The following is an 18,226-nucleotide window of genomic DNA, read 5'->3' on the forward strand; positions in this document are numbered from 1 at the left end:
TAATCAGAATGGTTGTTTCTTTGGGGTTGCTAATGCCATTCACCACTGATTAACATTGAACGGTAATGTGAGAGCGAAATTGGAACGTGGTGATTTCCTTCTTCTTCTTCTTCTCTTCCAAATACCCCTTTTCACTCTCCCAATATGGACGAAGATTCGCTCAAACGCAACACTGATTGCGTTTATTTTTTGGCCTCTCCCCTCACTTGCAAAAAGGTTCTCTCTTTCTTCTCGCTTTCACTTGTTTGCAATGCAATTCTATGTCCTCGTTTCGTATGCCGTTTCTTATCTTCTTCGATTGTGGGAAACCTAGTTTTATTTTACCCTTTTCGATTATGTTCTGTTTTCGGTTTTCCAGTGCTTCGATTATACAATGCTTGGTGTTCTGGAGTCTACGTGACTTTACTTTTGGTAATTTCTGATGTTTCATTATCTTTAGATTTTATGCATTTTGCTCTTTGTTTCCCAGGGGGCTGAATGTGAGTATCGGCACAATGAGATTGCGAGGCTTAACCCTAGGGATTGCTGGTACTGGGTATCTGGCCAATGCCTGAATCCAACGTGTGCTTTTAGACACCCTGTGAGTTTTTTTAATCATTATTTATTTTATGTCATGAATTGAAGGCTCGCTCGCATTTTTCACTTCTCATTTGCTCTTCAATTTATTGCTTAAGTGAAACACTGATATTATGGATAGTATTTGCACGTGTGTGGTTGAATAGAAGTCTGCTTGTCTCTGTTGCTGTTTTTTCTATTACGGTTTCTGAAACAAGCGTATTGGTTATTTCTCAAATATATGCTGAATGAAGGATGTGTTTCTGTTAAACCCTTAGCACACTGGTACATGTCACTCTCGTGCAATATTTTAAAAAAAAAAACATGTATTCGATATCCATTTGGTTACTGTTATCTCTTTCACGCACCCCCTCCCCATGTATTTGATATCCACTTTGTTATATTTTTTCTTGTTTAACACTAATCTCTATCTCTCAGGCCAGTTTTAACCTCCTATGACTGTCTGATTGATTTTTATCCTTTTTCTCAGCCTCTGGATGGGCACACTGGAGTGCCAGCGCCATCTGAACCTGCACAGAATTCATTGCCTGCAAACAAGACAATGGTTCCGTGTTATTTTTTCTTCAATGGATTCTGCAACAAAGGTGACAAATGCTCTTTTTTGCATGGGTCTGATGATAGCATTTTTACTGTAAAACCTGTGAAGAATGATAATGGAAGCACCGATGCACTCAATCTAGAAAATAAAACATTATCAGGAAATGGAACTGGTGTAGTGTCAGTACCAACTCACCAATCTTTAACTGCTCCAAAGCATTTGTCTGATTTTAAGCGTCAGCCCAAGGAACAGTTACAGTTAACCAAAAATGTTAAGCAGCAAGGCGATCCCCTAGTGATATCTGCTTCTGAATATAAAGAAGCTGCAGTGAGTAGGTCAGACTCTCCGTTTCCAGATGATGGCTTTGTTCATAATGTATCTCATTTACGCACTGAGCAGAGTTCGGAGGAGCGAGTAAATAGTCAAATTGAGCCTGAGGAGCGGTGGGAATCATCCCCTCATTCCCCTGGATTTGACGTTCTTGTTCACGATGAACTGGAGAACATGGGTTACGAGGAAGATTCTGAATATTTACCAGTGCTTGATAGGAGTGAGCAAGAGCTGAATGAACAGTATTTGGGGTATGAATTTAAGGATCCAGTTGAGTATGATACTATGTGCCAGGAAGCTGATATTCTGTATCCACAAGAAACATATGATGGTTACAGATGTTTTGACAGTGACCTTGCTCATGGTAATGGCAGAACAGTTCGTACTTATTCCAGAGATATATTCTTAGATTCTATATTCTCCAGGAAAAGGATACGGATGTCAGCTGAGATGGCTGCCTATGACAATAATTTAGATCTACGTGACCATCTGAGGAGACGTAGAGAAAATAATGGACCTCCCATTGCAGGTTTCTTAAGAAGACAAGAATCGTCTTCTTTGATGATTCGAAACCAGGAAAGGCATCAGAGGCCTGACATTGAGCAGCGGCCAAGTAGAAGATTGACATCACAACTGGGATATAGTGCTATAGATTCGATTGGAGAGGTTGAAACTCTTTCAATCGCTAACAAGCACAGGTTATTCAGGCGTTCCCAGCAACCCAAACCAAGGAAGCATTATAGAGAAAAGCCAGCTAAACGACCATTTCTGTCATCTAAAATATCCAGGAAACCAGTTTTTAAACAAAGGGGATTTGTTGAGGAATCTACTGCATTTTCAGGACCTAAGACTCTTGCAGAAATTAGAGAAGAGAAGAAGAAGGCTGAAGAAGGTTTACATTGGCAACGTACATCAACTGATTTCCAGGATCCCAAACCTCTGAGTGAAATTCTGAAGGACAAAAGGACCATGGATTAGTGAGACGTGGCTGCAAGACATGCAACAATTGAATTATGAGATTAAAATGACTGATGATTGATGATACTAATATGTTTACCTACGATAAAGGATAAAGTTGGCTGATGGCCGTGTTTTCTTAGCATCCTTTACCGTGCTAGGTACAATGACCCTGTTTTTGCCATTGGTAGATGGTGATAGATTTTCGTTCGAGTGAGTGGAAGGTTTTTTTGAGGCCTGAGGCGGATAAGATAGATATTAGATAACCAGTGTTTGACTAGAACTGTTATATTCTGTAGTTAGTTCAATATGTTGATTTGGACAGGACATCTTAATCTAGAGAGCATATTACTTTTACATTAATTTTACGTGTGATTTTAGCTTACCTTTTTTCATGTACACACCTGCTGCTTAGATTCATGACTTGCTTGGACAGTGTTTTTACTATATGATGATAATTGTCCAAAATTCAGGATTTTGACAATTACTGTTGCTCGGGTAAGAAAAGAAACCTTTTTAACACATTTGTAATATTGATTGTTGATTAGTAAGCGTGTTGCTGCTTTTTTTCAGCTTCAACTGAAACAATCTAATTATTTATTATATTAATCTTGCCCAGAAATGAAACATTTTTCTCACCACATAATAACCAGGGTGGTTCAATGCTGTAGGAGGTCCATAATTAGATAAAAAAAAGTAAAATAAAAACAACGGATCAATTATTCCTTGGGTTTCCGAACTATTAACAGATATTCGGACTATTTGTTTTACTGGGGACTTTCATCATGTAATTTTATTTTAATTGAGCTCATTGTTTCTAATGCTGTCAGAATTCATTTTTTAATAGTTTCAAGTGCTATAACCTAACCCTTATATCTTTCTTTTTAATCTCTAAAAACATAGTATTGAAACACACGATAGGGTGTTTCTTTCTATACTATGTCCATCCATATAGATTATGAAACTTTGGTCATGGATTTACTTAAAATTTAGGATGAATGGATATATCTTATATATTACTTGTCTCGTATCCGCGTCTATAATTATTTAATTAAACTATTTTACACAATTTGGATTGATTAAATTATGTTGATCTAATTTATGAAATATCATGATATTTAATATATTTCGATCGAATAATATATTTTTTGAAATTCACTGTTAAATTATTTTTTCAAATAGGTTATATGTATAATTTTACATTAGTCTAAAATGGTTCTATTTTTAAAATGATTTGATATTTCATTTACACAAATAAAAAAATCGACATAATATGCATTCTTTAAAAAATACTAAAATATTAACTATTTCATTATTACTCTTTTAGAAATATATATGTAGAAAAATGAATTGTGAGACAGGGTGATTTGAATGGTTGGATTTGGTTTACACAAGAAGTAAACTATTATGGAACCCTGAAAATTCTGACGGGGCTGTAAAAGCAAACCCAATAACTCAATCAAGATGCTGATGACCCTTTGACTCTTTTGGCACTCTTCATTTAATCGATACAGATAAGTAGTATCACAAATAATTGACAACCAATTTACTTTCAAACCCCATTCAAAGTATTATAAAAAATATGCTCACAATACTTTCTACAATAAATGAAAATATTCAAAAGAGAACAAAAATACAAACTATAATAAATAACGTAATAAAAAATAAAAATAACATCATTCTTCCAAACGTGGATAGTAAAGATTCATTAAGTTGGGTCAACATAGGTTGAACAAAGAAATCTGTGGAAACTGTGAAGGCCCAACTCAAATGGTTCAACGATCTTATTAACAGACACAACCCTTGTCCCTACTCACTATAAATAAATTAATGAATGATCTGAAATCATGAAACGCAATATTACATCTGTGAAAATTGACCAAGTCCACCAAATGGCACCTCCTCATACAATAATTTTTCCTACTACATATGTAGCTTGATGACACAAATTCTGAACACCTGCTGCATATGTTACTCCATTTCGAGTCAAAAAAAGTAGGATGTAATTAGTGTGAAGATTGTCCAAAACTTTAACAATCAGAGGTAACAAACCCAGAGATTAGATTCTCCACTGCTTTTCTTCTTCACAATATATATTCTTATATCTGTCATTTTCCCCAATCAAAGGTCAAACATCATCATATACCTCAAAATTTCTTCAAATTGAACCACATCAGACACAGAGAGAGAGAGAGAGATGACTGAGTTTCAGAGGTCAGTAACATCATTTAGAAGACAAGGATCTTCAGGGTTGGTGTGGGATGACAAGTTCATCGCAGGCCTTGAGAACCAGAATCCGAACCAGGAAGCTAAGGCTAGTAATAATCAGAACCAACAAGGTCAAAGGGAGGTTCAGGGTGTTGAATCTAGTGTCAGGTTGGAGCGGAGCAGATCAGACGGAGCACGCCCTTATCGGACGGTCAACGTTGCACCGGCATCCATGGACCCACCTTCTCCCAAGGTAGCAACCTGTGGCTTTTGTTCTGTGTTTCGGAAACCAGGTCCTGCAAAATCCACTAAAGCTAAAAGACGTAGGTGATGTATCACTCATCACCATCATCTTCCTTCTTTCTGATTTTCTCCAACTTGTAAATCAGTGCTTCTGCTTCATCTTTTTTGTTCTCTGTTTCAATTTCCTGGTTTGGATTTGGGTTTGTTAGTTGTAAATTCCTTTGACATATCGTATGGATGTGTAATAAACTTATTATGCCAGTTACATCTATTCCTTTCACTGCGCTGAAATATCCCACATCGCTTAATTCTCTCGACTACAAATAAAGGAAAATAGTTATAAACTAGTTTTAGTTTCATTTGATGCTTTTCTGATTTCTTCAATACAGACCCCCACAGTGATTTAGGTTAACACTCCGTTTTTCTTCTCAATCTGTCTTGTGATGGTAATGCTTTTCAAATTCAGTTGACCTTTATTTTTCGTTGCTGGTTTTCTTCTTTGCTGCAAAACTACTTCTCCATATGGTTTTGTCTTATTACAATAAAATATTGCAAAATGTAAGCATTTTTCTCTCCTATTTAATAATAATTTACAGTTATTAATTACATGCCAAACCTTGGACTTTTGGATTTTGTTTTCTCCTTTTTTATAATAATTTATAGTTATTAATTACATACCAAACCTTGAACTTGGTACTATTGCCAGTAGGATTGAAGCTGAAATATTAGGAAAGAGTAGATTAAATCAATGTTGTCTATTTGTTTTAAGTTTATAATCCTTACATTTTGAATGGCTTTTTAGAGGTAACTATTGTAATTTTTTTTCAATAAGATAAGGATTTTTTTAATATAAAAAAATCAATTAATTAAATTTTTCTATGAAACATTTATATTGTATTTAAATTCACATCTAATAAAGAAACAAACATCTAAGTAGTAACATATATAAGTGTTAAGCACAATGGTTAGTCTGGTTATATTATTAAGGTAACATTGTTGTTTGACTATGCTGCAGAAGAAGTCAAATAAGAACAGAAGATAATATCTATAAGATTTGAAGGATATTATCATGGTCTCAAAAAATTAAAAACAAAACTTATATTTCCGAATTAAAGTTGGTCGATGAGAACTAAAATCCAGATCAAGTATGTATATAAATGTAAGTTTCTAAGTAACAATATATGTAGTAATAATTTACAAATGAGCTCATATGAAATAGAAAAGTGAACTTTAAGATAAAAGTCACAAGGGTTAAATAAAAAAAAATATTAATATGTATGAATATAATATATATGTATATATAATAAATTATGAAAATATTAAAAGTATTCCTTTATAAATGTACATAACTAATATCTATAACAAAAAAAATATTTTATTTATTACTTGATGATTTTACCTTTCAATATATACTGAACTTCATCTAAACTAATCACCACTTAAGTACTGTCACTTTCATCAATCCAAAAAAATGTCATTATAAAACTCAATTTTCAGTAAATATATAATTTTAAAAATTATATCGATAAATTTATTAAATTATAATTATAATTGTCAAAATTATCTACACACTATAAGCAAATAATAAATTTTCATCTTGTATAACTTGTGTCAAATAAACATCTAAATTTTACTTTTGACCATTCTAATCAAATTCAACTTAATACTTATTACACAATATAAATAATAAAACACCCATGTCCCTAATTGTTTCCAAAAGCATGATATTACTCATTCCTCAATAATTTTGAAGTTTCTAAACTCAAAACAAAACACTTTAGCAACTTAAGTTAGAATTTTTTTTCCTACCAACTTAAGGTTCTTTTAGTTTTGGGAATGCAAGTAATAAAATTTTGAAACAAGTATGAAAAGAGAAATAAAGAAAGAAAAGATAAGGAAAATGATGAAAGAATTGTTGTCTTATCACTTTTGATAAAGAAGCGAATGAAGATATAATGACTTGCTAAGGAAACTCTTTTTCCAAATTCATTAACCACTACATATTCAAAGTTATTGATGATAAGTGTGATAATTACCTCTTAATCATGTTTATTAGAATCATTTATTTGGCTTTATATCATGTGTTTTGTGCTATTTTTATACAAAAGTATAGGACTTTAATTTTTTTTCTCAACATGGATATAATTCTCTTTTTGTGATATTATTTTGTAGGAAAATGAAAGATTGAAAAAGAATAGAGTTGTTTGTCAGAACCTCTCAACCAACCACTCAATTGCTCACACAATGAGAAGCAAGACACTCATCGAATGAAAATGTTGTCTCGCCCAACGAGATAAAGTAGTTAGACAGGAAACAAAAAGCAATATATCTTGTCTAGTGAGAATCTATGCTCAACCACCAAGAAGATACTTTTTGCAAGTGGTTAAAATATCGAAAGTTAAACAAAATGATGAACTTTTGATTGTGGAAATGTAGCAGAGGCCAACACATGGACAGAGGCACTTCTAAGGCTTTGAAGCTTCATCTTCCACCATCCATTCCACTAGTTTGATTCCCTTTTGAGCTTTAGATGTATAGGAGTAGCTAAACTTCCATTTCATTGGGGTTGGATGTAATGTACGTAAAACTCTTTGTAGTTTTTTCCTATGTAATATAATCTATTTCATTACTTTTGTGTTCTATCTTTACTATTAATTTGCTTGATGAAATGTCAATTTTGTTGTACTATCTAATCATTGAAAAATGTTTTGGAACCTATACATAGATAGAACAACCAAGAGGTTGGGTTCTAGACATAAACTTAATCTCTAGGTCATTCTAGACATCTTTTCTAAATGCAAATCTTGTGTTAAAATAGCTAAGGAATTAGTATTTTTATATAAAGATTTAGAACTTGCTTATAAGGAATTAGAGTTTGTATGCTTATGATGTGAATTTTCTTGAGTATGTTAGAGATATATTGTGTAGAGTGTTGATAGAGTTTGGTTCATGAAATCTAACTTCGATGAAACTTTGTCATAATTACTTTATAACTTTAATATTAACATGTTTTTAACTCAATTTCATATCTGCAAATATTCGAATCAATTGGTATTTATATTCATTGCTTACATCGGTAAACAGTTTCAATTAGTTAAACAAACGTATATATCTTAGAAAAATTTACTTGAGCTTTTCACTTGATTATTTGTACGGTGTTACATATTTGCAAGAAAAAAAATTGAGCTTTTCACTTGATTATTTGTATGATGTTACATATTTGCAAGAAAAAAAAAATTAACAGTTACATTAATATTCTTTTTTTATCTATATAACATAATAAACTCATTATTTTAACACAAACAAATAAAATTTTTAATGGATTAGATTCATTTCAGACATATTCCAAAGTTCATATATATTTTTAACTCAACGCAACTTAAATACGAGTTGGGTTATATGAACTCATTGATCTTAATTATTTTAAAAACTTTGTAAACAATATAATAAAATAAATATAACATAAATTTCCATCTCAAAACAAATAAATTTACCATAATTCTAAAAACTTAAATCCTGTGCAGCCATCAAAACTAACTATGACTATTAATATAAAATAAATATTAATTATTTTGTAAGTACATTAATGTTTGGAATTTGGATTTAATCTAATTTTGGTCTCTTAAATTTATAACATATTATTCTAGTCCCTTAACTTAGAAAAAGCTTTAAAAAATAATTTTAAGGAACTAAAATAATAATCTTTAAACTAAATTTAGTTAAATGTGACAAATTATAATGGTATTTTTAGATTTTATTATCGACATACTAATAGAATTTCCTATATTTAGTACACGTAGAGAAAATTTCATTTACTTTCTTCAAAGAGGTGTTAAATTACCATTACACATCTTTTTAGTTTTAAATAATATATTGACCGTGACTTTAATAAAATAAAATAAAAATAAAATAATAAAATTTTAAAATATATGGAATGAAAGAAATTAAAGAAAAAATTAAATTCACCTATGTTGTTAGCCACGAAGAAAAAGTATATTATCAGTCTATTCTAAATTGTTCTGTACAAATTCTATATAATATTTTTTTAAGAACATTAATAAATAAATGGCTATAAAATGTATGATATAATTTATTAATTTATTGTTATATTAATGTATTATTTTAATACATTAATAACTATAAAGAAAAAATTAGAAATATACTTTATTAAAAATATAATAAAAGTGAATGTATATTATAGGTAAATGCAGTTTTTCAGTGAAAACAAATAAATTAATTAGATTTAATAAAATATTATATTCTATGGTCACCGGTGGGTGGCCGAAAACTTGACCCAACCTGGTGAGCAAATGGAATGTAGCTGGAGAGCCGCGAGATGTATCTAACGGTTCAGAAAGTTGGTGCGGAGACGCAGCACAGGGACTTTCCTGCAAAAAGATCCTGAAGCTAATTTTATTATTTTCATATTCTCTCCTCATTTTTCTTTTCATTTTTAACTAAATATTTTTAACTTTTATTTTATTTTTATTCAATTATTTTTCATCTCTTTGTCTCCCATAGCATAGAAGTTATTAGAGAAAAGTTATTCTTTAGGGAACCAACTTTTTTTTTTTATTTTGTAATATTTGAATATTTATAATGTCAAAATTACCTATAACAAAATAAAAATAAATTTATTTAAAATTTTAAAAATATTTCCCAATAATAGTAATATATAATTAATTTTAGCAATTACTATATTTTCATTAAAATATTTCTTTAAACTAATGAGTCAATATTTTTGAGCATCGACAACAATGATTATGCATATAATTCACATGACTAATCTGGACATGCAAACATTTATACACTTGTATCTATGCTATAAAAGTAATATTTAATACGGGTGACGGAGAAATTGATAATAAGATAAGCAAGAATGAACTTTGAAAAATATTTATAAATTTACAAGACCACTACATAAAATGAAATTAAAACCTAATAAAATAAGTTAAATAACTTTATTTTAAATTAGTTATATAAGTTACTTTATTAGAAAGATATAAATATGATATGAAGAAGATATAAATACAAAGATTTGATTTGTTGATAAAATCAATTATATCCATATATATATATATAGGTTCCAAAACCAAAACTTTCACATTTCACACGCCAAAATTGTTCTCCAATATACCCTTTTGCCACGCATTATTTTGTATTGAATAAAGTAATCTTAACACTTACTATAAGTACTGGTAAAGAAGGACACATTATTGTTAATAATTGTATGTCTCCTCAATTTGTCAATTAATGATGCAGTACTTCAATGACAAATAAATAAATTTTCTATCGTAACAATTAAATAATTAATCCAATGTATAATAATGTTTTAAATTAATAACCATCTCAACTGGTTATTTTATTAATCATTAATATTATATTTTTTTTTTCCTTACATTCATATTCATTTTGGAGAAGTCAAGTCCAATACAAAAGAATACACGCCTTTACAAGTAACGATCGATCCATCGCAACAATATAATAATAACTGATATAATTGAATTGGACCTGTTCGTCCAACAGAGAATTGGTCAAAAAAATGAGTTTAGTCAATTTTCAAAATCTGTTTTGCAGAGATTAAGCGTAAAATACTTTAAATTTATTTTAAAAAGATGCATATAAGACAAAACAATAATAAGTTCAAACTGATTATTTTTCAAAAAAATAATATTTTTGCTTAAAAATTTTAACCAATGATAATTGGTTGATATAAGTCTAATATGATATTTTGAGATGGATGGTTACATCTATTCTTTTTTCCATTGTAATTTGTAAATAAATATTATATGTACTATTGGAATTAAATATTATAAAATATTTCATTTTATTTCGCATTCAGTTTTGAATACTATGTTTGTCTTACAAGTGGTGAGCACCAGTATTTATTAGCAAAACTTATTTGGTTATGTTATATGAAATAAATATTGGATTTTTAATGGAATATATATGATGTTCTTATTCAGTATGTTTAAAAATTAAAATAATGGTATTTAATTATTACTGAAGCACTGTTCATTTCTATTTAAACCATTGACTTTGTCCCGTTAATTCTGATTTTAAATTTAAAAATAATTTGATGCTGTCTCGTCACTGTTAAACAAATGATGTACTGTATGATACTCCAATAATGATTTTTTTAAAAGTAATTTGAGATATTAAAATTTGATTTTAAAAAATGAATACTGTTTTGATTTAAAACTGCACACCATTGAGTTCAATTATGAGCTGTAGGGATCCAATTGCCATTGATCAGTCCTTCATTGATTGGATGGGGGACCATAACATTCATAAATTTAACGGTCTGTCATCTTCTTTTATTTTTTAATCCATGTGATTCATAGTGCTAGGTAGGTATACTTTTCTATGCAATAAATTTATGGTATATAATATTAAATATAATAAGACACTAAAAAAAATATTACTGAAAATACTTAAATATTTGAAAAAATAAAATACAGTAAAATGACAGATAAGGTTAACAAAAAATTATTCCAGTTGTGTTAGATTCCAAATTGAAGAGGTTCACTAATTTGGCAAATTTCTTGAAAACAAAAGGCAAAACTGAAAGAGAGAAGAATATTTGTATGAATAAAATGTGAATTTTCATTTACAGACAAGACATCTGATTTGAATATATAGTGAATACAAATTTTTGGTAGCATAAGAAGTGGTTGCTAATTAAATCATATATGTATAAATTATATGTACCTTAATCCAGAGCTTTCTTAACTTTGGTCTTGAAGAGTAGAATATATAAATTTTCCATTGAAAAATAAAGAAAGCAGCCAGTTGAATGCGTGACGAATGAACCAAAATTTGAGCCTACAATGCAATGCCAGACAGGACCATACCCTTTGTCAAATTCCTGCACATGAACATACCAGAAATAAATTGTAAATAAATAAATAAATAAACAAAATTATCACCGGTTAAAAAAGTAGACGAAGGAGACACTATATTTTATAGATCTTTCTGACCAGATATATGAATAAGCCAACCCTAACTCTATTTGCACATGGGTTAGGCTCTGCATAAGTCATTAATTGAAAATGCAGCTTTTAATGGCAAAAATAATCCATGATTAGGTACAATATTTGTTAGGGGTAGGAGGGTTTGACACATGGGGTGTTGGGGAACTTTGTAATTAGGATTTTATCTTTACAATGTACTCTCCACTTTAGCCTATTATTAGTCACAGGTGTTTGGCATTGGACCAGTTTCAAATACTCTGTTCCTATCCAATAAACAACAAAGTAAGAGAGATACAAAATGTCAACATATCATTCGTCTAGTCGCCTTTCGCCATTAATTCTTCTGTGGGGTTCCTTCAACTTCAACAATTCTCAATCATCCAAAAAGCATAGTCCCAAAAAGAACCCCCACAAAATAATCTAAAATCACTTTTCAGGTTTTTGCCTCAAACTCTATTCAATAACAATACCAAGCCATGGGCGCCACACAACTACAATATTGTGTAACCATGTACATCAAAAGCTTAATTTGTAAAGATCCTACATATTTGTTTAGTTTATATAATTTGTACACAATATTTCTTTTTATTTTTTATTCTTCAAAAGTAATCTATTTTAATCACTACACATTACTTTAATATTTTAAGTAAGAATAATAATTCTTTGATACATATTACATTCGTTTATCAACAAATTATAAAAGTAAAACAATTTTGTAAAGGAAAATAAAGAGTGAAGAGGAATAGCGTGTACCTTCTTTACGTTATGAGCGATGTGTTTTGCACTGAACTTCTCCAAGCTATCGAATGTCCTTCTCGCACAACGAAACGCGTGCAGTTGCATGAAGGACGGCATGTCTGAGACCAAAACCTTTACTTGAAGATATGCAGCCACAGAGGAGAATGTTTCGATGTGGGACACGGACTTTCGTGCCTCAACCATTTCCGTCACTGCAAAGTGTTTGTCTATGTGGGACACTGATTTTCTTCCCTCTTCAACCGTGAATCCTCTTGCGGCGGGTGATGCAGCTGTCTCTATGAAAGATACTGATTTTCTCCCCTCCACAAATCCCCCCGCAGGTGATCCTAACTCTAAGCAAGATGTTGATTTCCTGGCCTCCACAAATTCTTCCCCTCTACCTCTACCTCCAATGTCCACGTCTCTGTTACCGCTACCGCCGTTAAAAACTCGGGTTCTGGAAATCTTGTGCAACCAACTGCGTGAATTGGATTTCTTATCCTGCTCCAACTCTTTCTTCTTCTGGTTCCCTATGCCACCTTTGTAGATGTACATGAATCCTCGCTTGTGTTGCTTTTCCTGGTTAGCCATTTCTGAGACACTCTTCTAAGACTAGATGAATAATCGGTGGACTAGATCCAACTGGGACGACTAATGAAGCATCGAGATACGTAGCAAATATATATATATAATAAAATGTTTGGCAGGGTATGTAAGTATGTATTTGGAATCACGAGCAGTTGGAAGAGCAATTATTATAATAATGGTGATTCGGGAGAAGATGACATGTTACGAAGGCAAAGCCATGTGTGTGTGCCTGCGGTGAAGAAAAGAAAGATAATAGTTTTACCCAAGATTTGATCTTGTGGTTTAAAATGAAAAATAATAATGAGAGAGCATTGTGGTGTGGGGCTAATGATTAGAGTCTGGGGCATATTTGTCTGGGAGTGAGTTGCTGGTAAAGATGGAAGCATGGATGGACCCCTACCCTTCTCAGTTATCACCGTGTATCTGTCTACTATCTCCTACTTTCTATACTCTCAAAACCTATCCCCCCCTAATCATCAACATGCACCAACACTTGAATGTTATTGGGTGTACATGGGTTAAGCCAAAACAGTGAATAACGACCAGGTCACTTGTGGTTCAACATATTTATGAGAGAGAGAGAGTGATAGATAGTTTGGTAATTTGTGGTAGGGTTTTTTGGATACACTCTAGCACACCATATGTTTATGTTGTCATTTTTGGCCCTTCCTTCTCGTCTTCCTTCCCTGCCTCCTCTCTATTAAATCATATAAAATATACTTTCATTTCCATTTTTTTATTTTTATCTTTAATTTTCTGACGTGATTTTGCATAAATTATTCACTATTTTATTTTTTTAAAAATTAATGACCTACACCAATTTATATCAAAAAATAAAAATTAAAAATTAAAAAATAAAATCATATTGTTGAACTGGTAAAAATAATATATTTTGAAAAATCTCACATCATCTAATATAACTTAAAAAAAGTTTCTTATTTTTAATCAGAAAAATTTTAAATTTATATTTGATTCTTTTTATTATGTATTTTTTGTATTTATTTTATTTCTCTGCTAATAAAGAGATTATTCATAGTTTTTTCCAAATACATATTATATTTTTCTTAAATTATATACATGCACCTAAACTCCCTCAAACTAAAAAACAAATGTGTCAACAGTGCTGCAACACGTATCACCATTTGCAACTTCTCTAACCATCTAATCATCAACCACTCCATAAAAGAAATTAAGATAATTACAACATCAAAACTGTTAGTTACAACTATGGACTACCAAAATTAGTGGTCAACCTAATATCTATTTGAAATCGGATTATCATTATTGCAGTGACATGATATCTAGCTAACTCTACTCTTCCTTCTATTCCATCTTTCTCTGTCTTTAATTAAATACTATTTTTTACCGCTTTATACATATATGTGTTGTAAGTAGAATTAGTTGTTGAATATTTTATGTTTTCCTTACCTAGTGGTGGAAAGATTTCGAAGGTACAAGTTATAGGATGGATGATATCTTTGGATGAATTACTAACAAAAGATAATTTAATTCTGACGGTTCAAATACAACATAATTTTTGCGAGTTGTGCCTAATAAGTGTGAAGAGTGTAGATCACCTTTTCTCTTTCCTTAGAGTAGCTTAAAAGGTGTGGAACCTATGTGATAACTAGCTAAGGGTGAGCTCTGTGCACCATTTTAAATTTAGGGAGAATTTTAAACACTTTTCTATTATTAACCTTAATACTAGGCAAAACTCTATATGGAGAGGCATGTGGTTAGCAATAGTGGAGGAAATATGAAAACATAGAAATGGGGTAATCTTCAAATAAAGGAAAGTTGATCTTGACAAAATATTTGGTTTAGTATAAGTGACAACTTGGGTTTGGATGAAACACAAAATTCTCTCAGTAAATTTTTCATATAGTGATTGGGTTTTTTCATCTCTCTCATGCTTAAAATCCTTATGATATGATAACTAACGTGTGTTCTTAGTCTGACAAGTGAGAAAGATGTAAGATCTTTTTAACAGGGACGTATATTGTTTAAGTGGAACCTGGAGATACTTGGGATAAGCACAACCTTGCCTTTCTCTCATGACTATGTTCTTCAACTTTTCTCCATTTAGATGAGGACTTTGAGCTCTTCAGTTCGGTGTGGAAATATGTCCAGGCTATGTTAATCATGTCTTATTGCTTCAAGTTATGTTTGGCTCCTGGTTGGGTTCCATGGTATTGGTGACCTTTAAATGCATCATTCTATACGCTTTGTCTATATCTATTCATGTGTAGGGTCTTTCTGTCTCTGTTTTTTATTGTATATTTTGGAGCAGCAGAACAAGTTTATGGTTACTGCTTTAGTCTCATGTGCATCTTCTTTAGGGTCTTTTTAATTTTTGATGGATCTCTAGTTATTGGTCGTCATGTTTTGAAAGGTTTCGATGTCAAGTTTTTGCATCCTTTTGTAGATGTTATTAATCTTTTTGTAAAAGGGTTAGAACACTCCATAAGTATTCTTCTTTAATTTATTTATTCTTTGCTGAAAATAAAAAAATTCCATAGTCCAATGATAAAATTGTTAACTTATATGACAATATTATTTTAAAATATTTATTTGTATTGCTTTTAATTCATTAATAATGTAAAAGAACTGCACTGGAAAAGTATGAAAATCTTACGTCACAATTTTAGTGGTTTTAAAATTTGCTTTATTCACTCGTGAAGATTCTTTTATTCACTAAAAAAATTGATAAGTTTTAGATTTAGTTGCTCTTTTAATAATCTAATCCTTAATAAAAATAGTATGGGTTTTGGTGTCCCAAAAACTATTTTTAGAGACTGAAAGAATAAATTTTACTTTTCATATTTTCATAGCCTTATTTTAATTTCTTTTAGTTTATATTCATTATCCATTTATCACATAAAATATTTTACTAATTACGAAGTCCATTAAATTGAAAAAATGAATTATTTACACAAAAAAGCAGTGAAGGTTTCAAGAAATTGTCATATGACAAATACATGCTAAATGTTATATGGCAAAAAAAAGAAATGAGTAAGCTCGAGACACGTTGATAATTCCCATTGTTCAGCATAATCCAATCTAATCACTAAATTAAACTAGAATATTATGATGGCACAACAGTGAGATCTCAGTTCTATAATGTAAGTCTAAACGTATTATAGAAAGATCATCACAAAACAAACACATCAATTCTTGTATGGTGGCTTGTCAAAATCAATCTCTATAGTGGCCAAAAATCTGTCTCCTTGAGATAAGATCAGGGAGTGCCAGAATTTTAGTTGGGCGAAAATTAATCTTTAGGGTGGACTGATTATAGAAATCAAGTTATTTTATAATACATAAGTGATGGGTGCGAATATCAACATTCTAGTAATTTTAGTAATTTTGTAGAATTTAGTAAATTTTATTTGGAAGTCCACGATAAGATAATTTTTTTTATAATATATAAGTAATATGAAAATTTTATTTTATAAGTCAGATTTTACGAGTGAAGTTAAAGCTAAAGTAACGTCTTAATATTTTGTAAAATTGATTTACTTTAAAAATTAATTTGTTTTCTTGAGACTGTATCAAAGTCTCGTCTAAAATCTTTGGTTGTTTATTTTGTTGTATATTGGGTATACAGTATATCATTAATGGGGAAGATTTGTTTGTTGAAGGTATTGATGGGTGGTTTTGGAGTGTAGTTTGTTAACTTGGGAATAATTTGGTTAGAAATCCTAGGAGGATGGTTTTGGGTGAAGAGGAGACGCAAAAACATGGGTTTGGTTCATGTGCATGCTTGTGTATAGTAGCTACCTAAGTGGTTGAAATGAGCCCCACCAACAGTATCGAATTCCTGATTGAAGCCCCTCCAAAACCAGCTCAAACAATCACTGTTGATGACGAGAGCAATAAGCCTGATACACTGTTTCCACGTTTGACAGTCCCATCCTCATCAAATTTAACCCATGACAATAACAATAAAGCGTTGGTCGTACAAGGTTACTTGCTGTTCGTTGTTCACACAAAATCTCTACCCACACATGCTTTTCTTACTCTCGTACGTTGTATAGGTGCCAAGCATAAAATCATCGTATAATCATTCTTCTCATCTCTTTAGACTGACACTTTCCCCATGAATGTATGTGCAGATTATCCTTCACTATCTTCCTGTCCTTTCTATCCATCTCTGCTAATAATGGGGAAAATTGTAGAACCCAAGTACGTTGGGGACATGCTGTATATAGATCAGTTTTGGGGCTTGCTTTTATGCGTATGTCTTTGGTTAAGAAAAGTCATCTTATCCAATTATGGTTTTGCTTTTAATTGGTAATTAAATGAGGTACTAGGTCCAATATTGGTGATCAGGTCAATAATTTGATTTGGTATTGAAAATTTTTAGTCTTATGCTCTTCAATGATAAACTAATAAAGAGACTTTTTGGTGTTAAGTTCAATATCAATCGGATAAATGATTGGATTTGGTTTAAATAATTTTTAGTCTTACGCTCTATGATACTAAGTTTATGACGGTTGTGTTGTATTAAGCTCAATACTGATTGGTCAATGATTAGATTTGATCTTAAGAACTTTTAACCTTATTCTTTGCATTCCTGAGACTAAGGAACTATGTGATGTTAGATCTAATGTCGATTGAGTTAATAAGTTCAATACCGAAGGGTATGATATGTAAAATGTCAATTTGATTCACAATCATTAAGGTGGTTATACATAGAAGATAAATGGTGGAATAATATAGATGGTATGTTAAAGATATGATGCTCGAGTAAATATAGGGTTTTTACAACAATAAATACCAAAGAAAACCCAGTAGGTCGCAGAATGATGAATATAAAGGGACTTTGAGAAATAAAAATATATAAATTACTTTAATGCTCTTAGGTGGTTGGTCGTAGTACTATTTTGACAAAAACAATAACCAATTCATTCAAAGTATAGTTGGATTATTAACATAGAAACATCATACATCACATTTTCACATATGTTCTTGTATGAAGCCAAATTGTCCTGTAAGATATTGTATTATTTTTTAGCTGCTTGTTGGGATATGCCCTGTCTTCAAGATTGAGATGTCTTTACCAAGTCTAATA

General features: G+C 31.0%; 3 protein-coding genes across 4 annotated transcripts; 2 read left to right on the top strand and 1 right to left on the bottom strand.

The window, feature by feature from the left end:
* LOC114175876 (zinc finger CCCH domain-containing protein 32-like) lies at window positions 1–2,769 on the top strand. The gene is made up of 3 exons (XM_028060718.1): window positions 1–216; window positions 470–580; window positions 1,046–2,769. Exons 1-3 carry the CDS (start codon window positions 145–147, stop codon window positions 2,420–2,422), a joined length of 1,560 nt encoding a protein of 519 aa, XP_027916519.1. The 5' UTR covers window positions 1–144; the 3' UTR covers window positions 2,423–2,769.
* A 1,484-nt stretch (window positions 2,770–4,253) lies between these two features.
* LOC114176530 (uncharacterized protein At1g15400) lies at window positions 4,254–5,133 on the top strand. Its single transcript, XM_028061601.1, has one exon. The coding sequence runs from the start codon at window positions 4,599–4,601 to the stop codon at window positions 4,938–4,940; it is 342 nt and encodes a 113-aa protein (XP_027917402.1). The 5' UTR covers window positions 4,254–4,598; the 3' UTR covers window positions 4,941–5,133.
* A 5,101-nt stretch (window positions 5,134–10,234) lies between these two features.
* Window positions 10,235–13,745, bottom strand: LOC114177297. 2 transcript variants are annotated; one of them, XM_028062578.1, is made up of 3 exons: window positions 12,580–13,745; window positions 11,564–11,720; window positions 10,235–10,363 (listed from the first exon to the last, which is right to left on the bottom strand). In XM_028062578.1, exons 1-2 carry the CDS (start codon window positions 13,153–13,155, stop codon window positions 11,565–11,567), a joined length of 732 nt encoding a protein of 243 aa, XP_027918379.1. In that variant the 5' UTR covers window positions 13,156–13,745; the 3' UTR covers window positions 10,235–10,363; window position 11,564. The 2 variants fall into 2 exon arrangements, with proteins under 2 accessions (XP_027918379.1, XP_027918378.1); XM_028062577.1 differs by lacking the exon at window positions 10,235–10,363 and having other exon boundaries at window positions 11,441–11,720.
* Between the last annotated feature and the right edge of the window lie 4,481 nt (window positions 13,746–18,226).

This window comes from Vigna unguiculata, chromosome 3, assembly GCF_004118075.2.
Source record: "Vigna unguiculata cultivar IT97K-499-35 chromosome 3, ASM411807v1, whole genome shotgun sequence".
Lineage (NCBI taxonomy): Eukaryota > Viridiplantae > Streptophyta > Magnoliopsida > Fabales > Fabaceae > Vigna > Vigna unguiculata.

Excerpts from the sequence above, each read along its gene's own strand:
- LOC114175876 (XM_028060718.1), top strand. The coding sequence starts at position 145 with ATGGACGAAGATTCGCTCAAACGCAACACTGATTGCGTTTATTTTTTG. Across the intron at positions 217-469 it reads CTCCCCTCACTTGCAAAAAG|GGGGCTGAATGTGAGTATCG; the intron begins GTTCTCTCTTTC and ends TTTGTTTCCCAG. Across the intron at positions 581-1,045 it reads CGTGTGCTTTTAGACACCCT|CCTCTGGATGGGCACACTGG; the intron begins GTGAGTTTTTTT and ends CCTTTTTCTCAG.
- LOC114176530 (XM_028061601.1), top strand. The coding sequence starts at position 4,599 with ATGACTGAGTTTCAGAGGTCAGTAACATCATTTAGAAGACAAGGATCT.
- LOC114177297 (XM_028062578.1), bottom strand. The coding sequence starts at position 13,155 with ATGGCTAACCAGGAAAAGCAACACAAGCGAGGATTCATGTACATCTAC. Across the intron at positions 11,721-12,579 it reads TCGCTCATAACGTAAAGAAG|GAATTTGACAAAGGGTATGG; the intron begins GTACACGCTATT and ends GTTCATGTGCAG.